Below are 13346 nucleotides of genomic sequence, written 5' to 3'. Positions count from 1 at the left end.
TGGTGCGGAGCAGTGGTATTGCAAGTTTGCTTTTGTACATACTGAGTTTAGGACAGCCAAGCCAGGGAGCAGTGCATGGTTGGTAGCTTACAAGTAAAGACAAAGCAAGATACAGATGAGTATGTAGGTGGTGGTAAACCTTAAGAAAGGCTGAGGTTGCCCTGGGAGAATGTGTGCAAGAGGAAAGGAAGGGGTGCAGAGGGGTAGAGAGAGAGGAGCCAGTTAGAATTCCGAGAGGAAAAGTCTGAGAGAGAGGATTTTTAAAGGAAGTCAAGGAAATAGGAAGTTTTAGGAAGAGTATGGAAACTGTGACAGATCCAGGAGGAAAGTCAAGTAGGATAAGAGCTTGTCTAGTTCCTCTTGCTTATGAACATTAAAGGCCTTTGGGGAGCTGGTGGTGGGTGGGACAGCTTTATGAGTAAACTATATTTACTATCCTGCAGTTGTTAGTCCCTTTAGAGTGGATTAATAGAGATTGTAGACCATATGAAATTTGTGCTAATTAGCTAGAACGTTATGATTAAAAGTGGAAGAGCTTTTATTTTATTGGGAATTAAGATCATTACCCTTCATTCCCTTGGTGTCATCTACTTGAAAATCATGTTCACTTGTGCAGAGACCTTTTCCAAGTTTACTCTAGCTCCCTTTCTGTGAAATTTTGCTAAATTGCCCCAAAATTAGTGGATCAGAAGCTGGGTTCAGAGTTTAGGAATTGTGACACCTGTTTTAAATGCAGTTTTCCCAGTGAGTCTCATGCTGTGCTGTTACTCTTCAGGGTGAATGCAAAATCCTAGTGGTAGGCAAAGATGGTGTTGCTTACCGGTTTCTTTTCTTTTCTTTTTTTTTTAAGATTAATTTTTTGGATTTCTGTTTTAAAAACTTTTTGTTTAGCTCTTTTTATCCCAAAGTACAGATGAAATAAATGACTGTGGAGTTGCTGTGAAAAGTTAACAGATCGGTTGAACTGTGATTGTTTATGTTACTACCAGCACATGACCATCAGCACTGTATCTCTGTGGGGCTGGAATATGGACAGTTGTTGCATTCTGAGAAAAGTGTTGGCAGGAGGGAAATAGCCCTGTGCCCCTCCTACCATCTTCTCTGCTGGAATCTTAAAGTTTGTATTTATTTTCCTGTAAGTACAGAATTGTGAGAACTTGTCTTGTTTGAAAAACCCTCACGTAGCAAATTGTCCAGCCCACATAGGGACACAGGGATGACTCAAGCTGTTCGGGATTCTTTTCCTTTTGTTGGTAACCTCTGACCAGAGAATTTACCCATTTTTCATAAGACAGTTTGAGAGCTTGGTGGAGAGAAGGGGCCAGTGAGAATGCTTCTCTTCCCAGAGCGTGGCTGCCGCTCCGTTGCCTGTTGAGTCATTCCCACAGCTCTATATAGAGCTTTTCTGGCTTTTCTTTTAAACATGATGTTCTTGGAGTGGGAAAGAAAGGAAGTTTTTTTTTCCTCCTCCACAGACTCCCCCACCCCAAATCTGCGTTGCTCACTCTCTTCTAGTAACAGTATTGCCCTCAGTCGTTCTGAGACTGTTTTCTCTTTTCAGGCCTCTCAGCACTTTCATTTATCATTGTGTGACTATGTGAGCATTAAGGCATTTGCTGGGCTTGGTTCCCCCAGTAGGCTTTCAAGATGTCACTTAACCAGAAAAACGGAGGCCTTCTGGTTAACCATACCAAAAATGGATTTCTAGTTTTCAGCTATTTTAAAGTTAATCAGATAAGGTAAAAGACATCTTACTATCCTTATTAAGACTATCAGTAAAATGTGCTGTGAAGGGAATGAATGTTTTTAATTTTGGATAAATAAAAATTGCTATAACTTGACAGGATTTTAGTTTCTTTTTGTTTTTGTGATGAAAGGTTAAAATGTCCACATTCGTTTTTATTCAGATCTTGCTCTCTGCTAGTGGAAAATGACTTGACATTTCTTTATGAGGAAAGGGAAATTCTTATTTCTGTCTTCGTGTGTGTTTCAAACATCCAGTCAGATCATAAAGCATTTTAGAAGAGTCAAATAACATCAGTAAGTTGTCTGTTCACACAGCCCATGTCCTACATAGGCACAAGTAAGGAGCTCTTTTAAGGGGTTGGCAGATCGAAAAGACAGATTATAGCTCTGGAATGTATTCAGATGACTTTTTGAAACAGATATTTTAATTGGAGAGGGGGTGGAGAAATATTTGTGCTTCTGTAGTTAAATACTCAACTTCCTTAGCCTGTTATCTATAAATATCACAGATGAGAAAGCCGTTGGAACGCTTTTTCAGAAAATAACTCACAGTACATATTTATTTGTGTGTATGTGTTTATATGTGCCTTATCCCCATCCATTCTCCATTCATGGGTCAGTAATCAGGCTGTGCCTTTCATAAGATTGAGTTGTTCGGATTATGTTTAATCTGTTCTAAGCTGCATTAGCAGCAGAGTCCCTTACACTAAGGTTTTCAACAAAACCTCATCTTCTCTCGTTGAAAAGAGAGGAAGACAAAAAAGCAGTTGATGTGTTTTCTGAAGGTCTCTTTCTGTACCTCTCTTCCCACCACCCCCAGAGCTGCACAGCAAGGGGAGGAGCTTCTTACTGCTCTAGCCACACTTCATATGTCTTAACTTGAGTGCTGTTTGGTTTCCTGTCGGCAGTAAATCAGCTCTGTGCCATCTTGACTTGCGTGAAGGGTGGATGAATTGGTAACTGCACTCAGAAGAGGAGTGAGTTCTCACAGTCTGATTTGAACATAAGGTGTGAGACTGAATTTATGAAAGCTTCGGTAGCCTCTGAAGACAACCTTTTCTGTGACTTTGTTTTTTTTTTTTTCATGATATCTGTGGGCTGTTGTTTCTGAGAAGAATCTGTCATGACGCTACTGGAACCTGAGATGTTAATGATGGCTGTACAGTCCGGTAATTCCCATATTTCCTGCAAATCCTTTTTGCCTTAGCTTTCTTAAAAAACACTGGGCACTTTGGCACTAGGACTGGATGCAGATGAGGAGGAAGGCAGAGGGAGGGTAAATCTAAATTGTCCAGTAAATGTACTGCATTTTCAGATTTTTATTGTAAAACATAATAATTTTCTCTTGATTGCAAATTCTGGATATTCAGACATCGCTTTGAATTAGATGCTTATCAATCTTAAGACTGCTCAGTGAGGAGACATGTAAGGGAAAGCTACTTGTCTTCTTTAATTAGGTATTTTGTGATTGTAGTGGTGCTGCTTTTAATATAATTAAATTGTTTTTGCTGTTTTGAACAGTACTGTGTTTAATCACTAATCTATACTTTTTTTTAAATGACTCTGTGAAAGCTTGTCTTAACATTTTTCCTTAGCTATAATTTCTCTTTTGTGTTAAACCTTCTATCTGTATCGTCTTTTGGTTCTTTGTGGGATGCTCTTGTTAACATGTAGGGTTGGGAATCTTAAGTTTTGAAGATGAGGGAAGTTGGAGCAAGGAGGCAGTCAACAGAAGGAATGCAGGATTTCCGAGGTTCTTGAACAGTTTTCCCAATTCAAAAGTGTCTTTTAAAACATTTAAAAAAATTCCAGTTTGTTTTTAATAATTTCTTTTACTTTCAGTGCCCTTAAATTTGTAAGTTAGATATCTAAAAATAGAGAATGTTCTTTGGTTATTTTTAGACTTCTACTAAAATGTAGCCTGTAGTGTTTTCCTGTTTCAGAGACTATCTCAAAAGATTCATACAAGTGGCATTTGGGGACCTCTTCCCATCCACTGGCCTTTACTCAAAGGAAGATGAGCCTCCTTGGTGCTGGCAGACGCTGTCTCTGGCAGAACTGGTCTCACTGCTCTCCTCGGGGAGCACTTAGGTGTTACGCTGCCAGACACAGATCTCCATCTGAAGACCGAGTCAGGTGCTGTCAGGTTACGCTTTAGGACAGAGTGTGGACAAAAAGGAAAGACCGCCACTGTCCTGTTCTTGTTTTATGGATGACCTTGACTGAGTCATGTATTAGTTGTCTTTCTGTTCATATATGCTGTGCATTCCAAGTCCCTTTCCTTTTCCTCCCACGGATCTGTTGAGCTTTGTGTTCTAAACAAGATTGTGTGCTTATCTGAACGTTTCCCATCTGTCTTTGATGAAATAGTTCCCAGTTAAAGTGACTCAGATTTTCTTACCACTGCTCTGTATCTTCGTTCTCTGCTGTATGTGGGCAAGGGCATATTTTATTTTAGGGAGTACAAGTGAGCCTTTGGACTCTCTCTCCCTTCTTTATTCATCTTGTTACCTACAGATTGTCTCAGTCCAGTAACTTCTTAGTAAGATATAAGACTGTTTGCTTTCCTCTGAGCTGGGGTCTCACTGTTCTTGCCGAGTAAGGGAAAGGGGCTTACTTAGTATTTTCTTGTCTTGCCCAAGAGCCATTTTTCTAATGACATATGTTGGGTAGGGCTAGCCACCCATCTGTTGGACCAGCTACTTCATAAAACTTTCAAAGGATAGTAGTACGTTAGACAAGGGTGGGTGAAATTGACAAGGGTGTTGGATACAGGTAAAACGAAAGATCTGCAGAGACTAGCATGTATGCGAACCTCTTTCTTTTGTGTATGTTCTTAAAAGTAGAGAAACTGGATATAGAAAGAAGTAATAGCAAACTGATATCTCTAGTACTTGTGGTTCCTAAATGTTCAAAAACCTTAGCACTGTGTTGTTTTGTGAAATTGTTACTGTTTTCTTCTTATGCTCTCGCCCTTATATTGGATTGTAATAGTAAATGACAGGCATATCTATGATAGGAAATGAAAAAACATCTCTTATGAAGTTTTAATTAAAAAAAAAAGGCCTGTCATTTTTTTTTTTCTAAAAAACTAAAGACAAAATTTAGACTATCTATGTGAGCCTTGAGTGAGTTTCACAGGAATAAAGTATTTGGATCTCCATGAATATAGGCTTTATAGGTGAAACTACTGTTTAATGAAATGCTCAAGGTAATGAAAGCAATTTAGACAAGATTCACGATATAAGATTTTTACCCTAAGTTAAACTTTAAGATACTGAATGTTAGAGCCAAGTTCCAGGGTACACTGTGTGTTTATATCAACTTTCGTTTGGTATTTGGAGCTTGGAGATTTGGGTGAGGCATACTTACATATAGACTTTGATCCTCCTCACTGCTGGTGGTCTCCTTCTAACTCTTTGAGATCCAGTTTAACTGCAGCGTTTTTGTGACGCCTCTCTCAATAGAATCAGCCCTTCCTTCTCTTTCTGCAGCACTTCCTTTACAATGTAGACTGTAGACTGTAGATTATCATTTTCCTGTCTGCCTAATTAGATTATTAGCTTCTCAAAAGCAATACAGTATATTCATCTGTGTGTTGGCTCCTGACATGTATTTTTTAAATTTTAAGTGAAGAAATCTGGTTTGACATACCTCCCTTAATAAATAGGTGTAAGCCTTTTATTTCAAGATTTTACCCAAGTATTTTAAGATCTGTTGTCATATTAAGACATGAAGCCTCTAACCGCCATCTGTATCTTAGCCAGCCCTTGCCCACAGCACGTGAAAGCGCAGCTCTCAAAACTGAAGTTCTCGCATCTCAGGATGTGCAGTGTGCCCGTCTGTCAGCCTGTGATGTGTGCTGGTGAACCCAGGTGTTCTCATCAAGACACAGTGAGAGGATTAAAGCACCTGTCACCGCTGTGGCACCCTGTCTGCATCAGTGTGATTAGAAAGCTAATGATCTGAGAGGGACATTTGGGATTTCTGGAGCTAAGACTAAGGGGATATTGGGGTACAGCGTTGACTCTGGTATGTTTTAGAACCAAGGAGTGCTGGGGCTTGGTTGTTGATAGCTACTGTGCGAGGCTTTGATCAGGCACACCCTGTGCCTGCATACAGCCGATGCAGTCGCCTTATTAGTTTGTAACTCTGCAGCAGGGGGTGGCTTTCTGTGTAGAGAAGAGGACTGAAGCGGTTTCTTAGGTATGTGTGATCACATGACATACACCTGATCGTGATGCAGCCCAGTTAGGGAGCCAGTCTGTTATTTCCATATCTCTTGTGGGCATATCTGCGCATCCCCACCCACTCACGCACACACAGACAACACACTCCATCCACACCCTACACCCGCCTCCCCTCTCTTGTCTCTGTACAGGATGTCTCTGGAAGAATCTGTCTGTCTGCACATGAGCTGTTTCTGGAAGGACTGTAAGGAGCTGGTAACAGTTACTGCCTCAGGGAAAAGGGATGGAAGCTGGGAGGTTGGGACGGCAGAGACTTCTTGCTCCACAGAACAGTGGAGTCCTCATTTAAGTTCATTATGATTATGTTGTTCGGTTGCTAAGTCGTGTCTGACTCTTTGCAACCCCATGGACTGTAGCACGTCAGGTTTCTCTGCCCTCCGCTATCTCCTGGAGTTTGCTCAGGTTCATATCCATTGAGTCAGCAATGCTATCTAACCGTCTTATCCTCTGCCGCCCCCTTCTCCTTTTGGGATACCCTGTAATTGTGAAGGAATACACAGAGGACATATTACAAGGGTATATAGAACACATAGGCCCATGGACACAGTATCCAGCCTGAGAAATGCAGCACAATATACACTGAAGTCCCCTAAGTACCCTCTTCAATTTGTCCCTTAGGAAACTTTTGTTAGTTTGCTTTTAACTTTACGTACCTTTAAAAATTTTTGTGTGTGTATCGTGTACATGTGCTTTAGTTGCTTGCTTGTGTCTGACTCTTCTCTCTGACTCTTTGCAACCCCATGGACTGAAGCCCGCCAGGCTCCTCTGTCCATGGGATTCTCCAGGCAAGAATCCTGGAGTGGGTTGCCATGCCCTTCCCCAGGGGATCCTCCCAACCCAGGGATTGAACCCAGGTTTCCCGCAGTGCAGGCGGATTCTTTACTGTCTGAGTCACCAGGGAAGCATACATGCTACCGTACAGAAGTGTTTCCTAGGTCTCTTTACTCTCTCTTTCCTTGATGTCTGTACACTTAATTCCTGTATATTCACTTAACTTCTAGTTCCCTGATCATTACAGTTTGTCTCTGACCTGTATATTATAATAGTATGGGTTAGAGTGAGAGGAGTAGTAATTCATAAAAATAAAGTTAAAGGAAAACGGTGGGCAGACAACTTGTGCCCTTTTTGATGATACGTTAGTGCTTAAAGGAACCATCTGTTTGGGTTCACATCACTCTGGAGTAAAAAACTCCAGAACCTCCAGCAATAATTACCTTTTGACTCTATTAATACTTTAAATATTAGTGCAGGCTTTTAAATATATATATATATTTGTTTATATTTAAGAAATTTTAGAGCTTGAAGGAAACGTTAGGCATTTTTTTGTCCTCTCCTTAAGATGAGGAATACTCCAATACTTTGGCCACTTCATGCGAAGAAGTGACTCATTTGAAAAGACCCTCATGCTGGGAAAGATTGAAGGCGGGAGGAGAAGGGGAAGACAGAGGATGAGATGGTTGGCTGGCATCCCTGACTCAATGGACATGAGTTTGAGTAAACTCTGGAAGTTGGTGATGCACTGGGAGGCCTGGTGTGCTGCAATCCATGAGGTCGCAAAGAGTCAGACATGACTGAGCAACTGAACTGAACTAAGATGAGGAAATTGGCTGGTTGAGATTATTTCCTGTAGTCACATGATTAACTAGTGGCCAACACAGAAGGAGAATTCATTTACCTACTCCCATGTCAGTGCTCTTTCTAAAACATACTCACAGAGAAACCATCAGAGACCTTTAATGTATGAGATTGTTTAGAATTTTCTCTAGAGATCTTGGTTTTCTTTGGGTTTTTCCATCGTGGGTTTCCATCACTTCTCAGATTAACCCACATCTTAAGAGGTGGAGATAAAATCCAGTGCCTGGGGTCCACCTCTTGCCCCTGGGAAGTGAGGCAGATGCTGCAGGCTCTGTGGTCCCTGGTGGACCTCCCTCTTGTCTTGCCGTCTCTGGCCTGGCTGATGATCTCATACCTTGATGGTGATATCAGAAGACAGGTAGGCAGACAGACCGACGCTGTCATCAGCATTCTGGACTACATCTTACTGCCCTTTCTCTGGCTGTTAATGTATCCAAGGTCCCCTTAGAGTTAGGGCCTAGATCAAAGGAATTTGAATTCATCTGTCTGTCTCTATCTTTTCTTCTTCCCTTTTGTTTCCTTTTGGATGAGGCAGGCTGTCAAGACCATGAACCACAGTTTTAGCTTTATTACAGCCGTGCCAAATTAAATAAAGATGAGTCTCGTACAGTCTTGTTTTTTTTGGAACTTCACTTTTATGATTACCACATGCATTATTTTTGAAAGGATTTTCTTTATACTAACAAGGGGGAAAAAATTAAAAACCTCCCGGTCTGCCATCAACAACAAAAAACAACATTCTCTGCCTTGCTCTCACCAAGCCAAAGGGCAGTGTCAGGCTGAGCTCATGATGTTAGGGGGCTGGGGCACACTTAATCTCAGGGCAGGCACGTAAGTGGGGTGGCGGCAGCAGTCTGGTGAGTACAGAGGGCCTTGAAAAGAGGTGTCTGTGGCAGTTACATAGTGAAAATAAACTCAGCAGTGAAATTTTTATAGTGTGTCATAATTTTAAAGTGTTTTATATATAATATCTTACTTGATCGTCTCAACAACTTTGAGGTATTTGTATCTTCTCGTTTGTAGGGTAGAGCACTGAGGTTCAGAGAGGCTTCAGGGCACATAGTAAGAGATGGAAAATATGTTTAAATTTAGGTGTTTTACTTGAAACACTGCTCGCTTATGTGTTCCATGTAAAATGAAAGTCAGATTGTGTCCCTGCTCACTGAGAACCTGCCCCAGGTTCTCAGTCACAGACGCGGCCCCTGTCCTTACAGTGCCTTCAAGGCCCCAGCCTGTTCCTCTCAGACTGCACTCCCCTCCTCTTCCCTTGCCGCTGCTGGCCCAGCCGTGCCAGCCTCACTTGTCCCTGCAGACCTTGGCCAGTGCTCCTGTTTCAGGGCTTGCCTGCTGGCTGGCTGTTCTTTCTGCTTGGAACACTGTCTGCTGCGTAGCCTCATGGTCTGTTCCCTCACCTCCTTCATAACTTTTTTCCATGTCACTTTCTTAGTTAGGCCTTCCCTGACCACCCTGTTTTTAAAAATTCTGCTTTTATTTGTCTTCATACTGCTTGCCATCTGATAGAATACAGTCATCCCTTGATGGGGATTGATTCCAGCCCACCCCCACCTCCAGTACTAAAATTCATGGATGCGCAAGTCCCTTCTATAAAATGGTAGGGTATTTGCATGTAACCTATACACATTTCGAATCATGTCTAGATTACTTACAATACCTAATGCAAGGTTAACGTTGTAGAAAGAGTTGCCTGCGCCGCAAATTAAAGTTTTGGTTTTGGGGACTTTCTGAATTTTTTTTCCCCGAATATTTTTGTTCTGTGTGCAGTTGAATCTGTGGATGTGGAGCCTGTGGATATGGAGGCCTGACTAATGTGATTTGTTTATTCGTTTATTGGATACTGCTGTCTTTTCCTACTATAAAATAAATAACTCAAAGTAGGAGATTTTTCTGTCTTGTTTTCTACTGTGTTTCCAGTATCTATAAAGGTACCCATTGCATAGTATGCACTTCATAATTCTTGAATAAATGATTTACCAGAAAGTTTGGAATATGTTTTAGGCAAGTATGTTCCTGAAAACATGTCTTTCAAGTATCCTGTGTAGCATGCACTGCAGTAGCTAGTGCGGGTTTTCAGAACATGGTCTCGGGACCTCTGGGCACCCCTGAGACTTTTTCAGTGGACGTGAGCTGGAAGCTCTTTACATACTTCCGTGTGAGTGCCCAGTCGCTTCAGTCACGTCCAGCTCTTTGTGATCCTATTGACCGTAGTCCGCCAAGCTCCTCTGTCCATGAAATTTCCCAGGCAAGAGTCCTGGAGTGGGTTGCCATGCCCTCCTCCAGGGAGTCTTCCTGACCCAGGGATTGAACCTGAGTCTCCTGAACTTCCTGCACTTCAGATAGATTCTTTACCGCTGAGCCACTGGGGGAGCTCTTATATGTTTATCAGATCAGATCAGTCGTCAGTCATGTCCGACTCTTTGTGACCCCATGAATCGCAGTACGCCGGGCCTCCCTGTCCATCACCAACTCCTGGAGTTCACCCAGACTCACATCCATCGAGTCAGTGATGCCATCCAGCCATCTCATCCTCTGTCGTCCCCTTCTCCTCCTGCCCCCAATCCCTCCCAGCATCAGAGCCTTTTCCAATGAGTCAACTCTTCGCATGAGGTGGCCAAAGTACTGGAGTTTCAGCTTTAGCATCATTCCTTGCAAAGAAATCCCAGGGCTGATCTCCTTCAGAATGGACTGGTTGGATCTCCTTGCAGTCCAAGGGACTCTCAAGAGTCTTCTCCAACACCACCGTTCAAAAGCATCCATTCTTCAGCGCTCAGCCTTCTTCACAGTCCAGCTCTCACATCCATACATGACCACAGGAAAAACCATAGCCTTGACTAGACGAACCTTTGTTGGCAAAGTAATGTCTCTGCTTTTGAATATGCTATCTAGGTTGGTCATAACTTTTCTTCCAGGGAGTAAGCGTCTTTTAATTTCATGGCTGCAGTCACCATCTGCAGTGATTTTGGAGCCCAGAAAAATAAAGTCTGATACTGTTTCCACTCTTTCCCCATCTATTTCCCATGAAGTGGTGGGACCGGATGCCATGATCTTCGTTTTCTGAATGTTGAGCTTTAAGCCAACTTTTTCACTCTCCTCTTTCACTTTCATCAAGAGTCTTTTGAGTTCCTCTTCACTTTCTGCCATAAGGGTGGTGTCATCTGCATATCTGAAGTTATTGATATTTCTCCCGGCAATCTTGATTCCAGCTTGTATTTCTTCCAGTCCAGCGTTTCTCATGATGTACTCTGCATAGAAGTTAAGTAAGCAGGGTGACAATATACAGCCTTGACGAACTCCTTTTCCTATTTGGAACCAGTCTGTTGTTCCATGTCCAGTTCTAACTGTTGCTTCCTGACCTGCATACAAATTTCTCAAGAGGCAGATCAGGTGGTCTGGTATTCCCATCTCCTTCAGAATTTTCCACAGTTTATTATGATCCACACAGTCAAAGGCTTTGGCATAGTCAATAAAGCAGAAATAGATGTTTTTCTGAAACTCTCTTGCTTTTTCTATGATCCAGGGGATGTTGGCAATTTGATCTCTGGTTCCTCTGCCTTTTCTAAAACCAGCTTGAACATCAGGAAGTTCACGGTTCACATATTGCTGAAGCCTGGCTTGGAGAATTTTGAGCATTACTTTACTAGCATGTGAGATGAGTGCAATTGTGCAGTAGTTTGAGCATTCTTTGGCATTGCCTTTCTTTGGGATTGGAATGAAAACTGACCTTTTCCAGTCCTGTGGCCACTGCTGAGTTTTCCAAATTTGCTGGCATGTTGAGTGCAGCACTTTCACAGCATCATCTTGCAGGATTTGGAATAGCTTATATGTTTATACTTACGTGTTATTTGCCTTTTTCACTCTTGGTGTCTCGAGAGTGTGCTGTGTGGTTTTCCAGATGTACGTGATGGTATGATGATATCCCAGCAGCTTGAATGCAGTATCAGGGATGAGCATTCAGCTGTCTGAGTTGTATGTTAAAGAGATTTGCAAAAATAAATGATAAAATGATATTTTTACTATTATTTTTTATTTTGGAAAGTATTTTTTCATAAAAATGTTAACATGTAGTGGGTTTATTGCTATTTTTAAAGAATAAATATTTTAAATGTTTTCAGTTTTGACTTATTGTATGATAAGTAATAATAGATGTAACTCATATACACAAAAGCTCTTCAAAATTGTCAGTAACTGTAAGAGAGTAAAAGAGTCCTGATGTCAAAAAGGTTGAGAAGAATAGTATAGTTTTTAAGAGCATAGACTTTGGAATCCAAGTTGTCTCTTTTAAGCTCTGCCAGCTGTGTGACCTTGGGCAAATTGCTTAACCTCTCTGTGCCTATTGCTGCATCTGTTTTTTTTTTTTTTTTTTTTAATGCTAATAGTATTAGTACCAACCCCAGGAAGTTGTTGTAAGTATTAAATGATTGAATGTGTGTAAAATACTTCTAACGATTCTTGGTATATAATAAATGCTATATGTTTTTTGATGTTATTGTGGTTGTTTTTCTGTTGTTGGGATTTTGAATACTATAGATGCAGGTAGTTTTTTATTTCTTCCTGGATATTCTGACAACTTGTCACAACTCACTTGATATTTGACAATTCACAAATTAAAAAAAAATAATAAAAAACCTTCTTTAACCTTGAAGTACTTCAGGAAATTTGTTCTAAACATATTTTAAAAGATATGTAAGATTTATATATAAGGATGCTCATAGCAGTATTCTTTATAATAGAAAAAACAAAAACGGAAACAGCCTATACTTCAGCAGTAGAGTATTGGTTAAATAACTTACCATATAGTAACATAATTGGTACTAGTACACATAGGTTTTTTTAAAGATGTGAGAAAATGTTTGCCATTTATCCATATAACCCTAAAGAAATGGCTATAGGGATGATATACCTCAGAATATTAATAGCTGTCCCTGGTTAACTGGGGTTTCTTTCTTCTTTGTTTTCCTATATCTTAAGCATATGTTTCTGTTGTGTATTAAAATAAAACTCATATTAAATAGCATGAGCACGTAGGTAGTTGAGGGAGGCAGAAAATGGCTGGGTGTATAGTGTCTTGGATCAGGAGCTTGAATTGTTGATTCGGGACCTCTGTCTTCAAAGCACTCCACCTCCCAAACAGTGTTAAAGAGGCACTCCATCCCACTAGGCTGTTCCTTCTGACCGGTCTAGTTTGTATAAATTTCTTTTATATCTTTTGCCTTTGTTTCTGCTTTGTAAGATTTATTGAAATTTATCTTCGGTGTTTGTATTAGGTCATATTCTTGCCAGAACTGTAGATTCTCTGCATACGAACTTAGTCACAATTCGCTGAACCTTTCCGAGGTTTTGATGACCTACAAAATACACTAATTTTTTTCTGTTTGTTTTTGATGGGTAAGAAAACTGAGTTCTCTTAGCCATAAAATAATGGTGGTGATATAAAACGTTTTAACCATTTGAAAGTACATTTCTGTAATATATTTTCTTTGACTTTAGGGTAGGTGTGGGGATCCTTTTGACAATCCGTCTACTCCTTGTCAGAAAGCCTAAACTCATACTGCCTCATCTTTGCTTTGTGGATAGGAACTGAAGTACTTATGCTGAAGAATTGAGTGTTAATTAAATTGACCTTGATTTTCTTAGGAGAAACATTTAGATTATATTCCTCAAATCAGTGCCATAAGACTAATTGACAAAATATTTGGC

General features: G+C 40.8%; 1 protein-coding gene across 4 annotated transcripts in view; it reads left to right on the top strand.

Annotated features, from left to right (window-relative positions):
• The window catches only part of MRTFA (myocardin related transcription factor A), a 211361-nt gene that overhangs the window by 97473 nt on the left and 100542 nt on the right, over positions 1–13346 (top strand). The window contains exon 3 of one of the 4 annotated variants that reach the window (XM_086402974.1): positions 2862–2915. The exons of the other annotated variants lie outside the window; for them this stretch is intronic. Coding sequence (XP_086259100.1) covers positions 2870–2915 — 46 coding nt within the window. The 5' untranslated portion in view covers positions 2862–2869. The remainder of the gene's footprint in view (positions 1–2861; positions 2916–13346) is intronic. 4 annotated transcript variants of the gene reach the window in all.

The sequence above is a fragment of the Bos grunniens genome, chromosome 5 (assembly GCF_055505025.1).
Source record: "Bos grunniens cultivar Pamir isolate PY7600 chromosome 5, Bosgru_T2T1.0, whole genome shotgun sequence".
NCBI classification, from domain to species: domain Eukaryota; kingdom Metazoa; phylum Chordata; class Mammalia; order Artiodactyla; family Bovidae; genus Bos; species Bos grunniens.
This window is presented reverse-complemented; position numbering and strand designations above follow the sequence as displayed.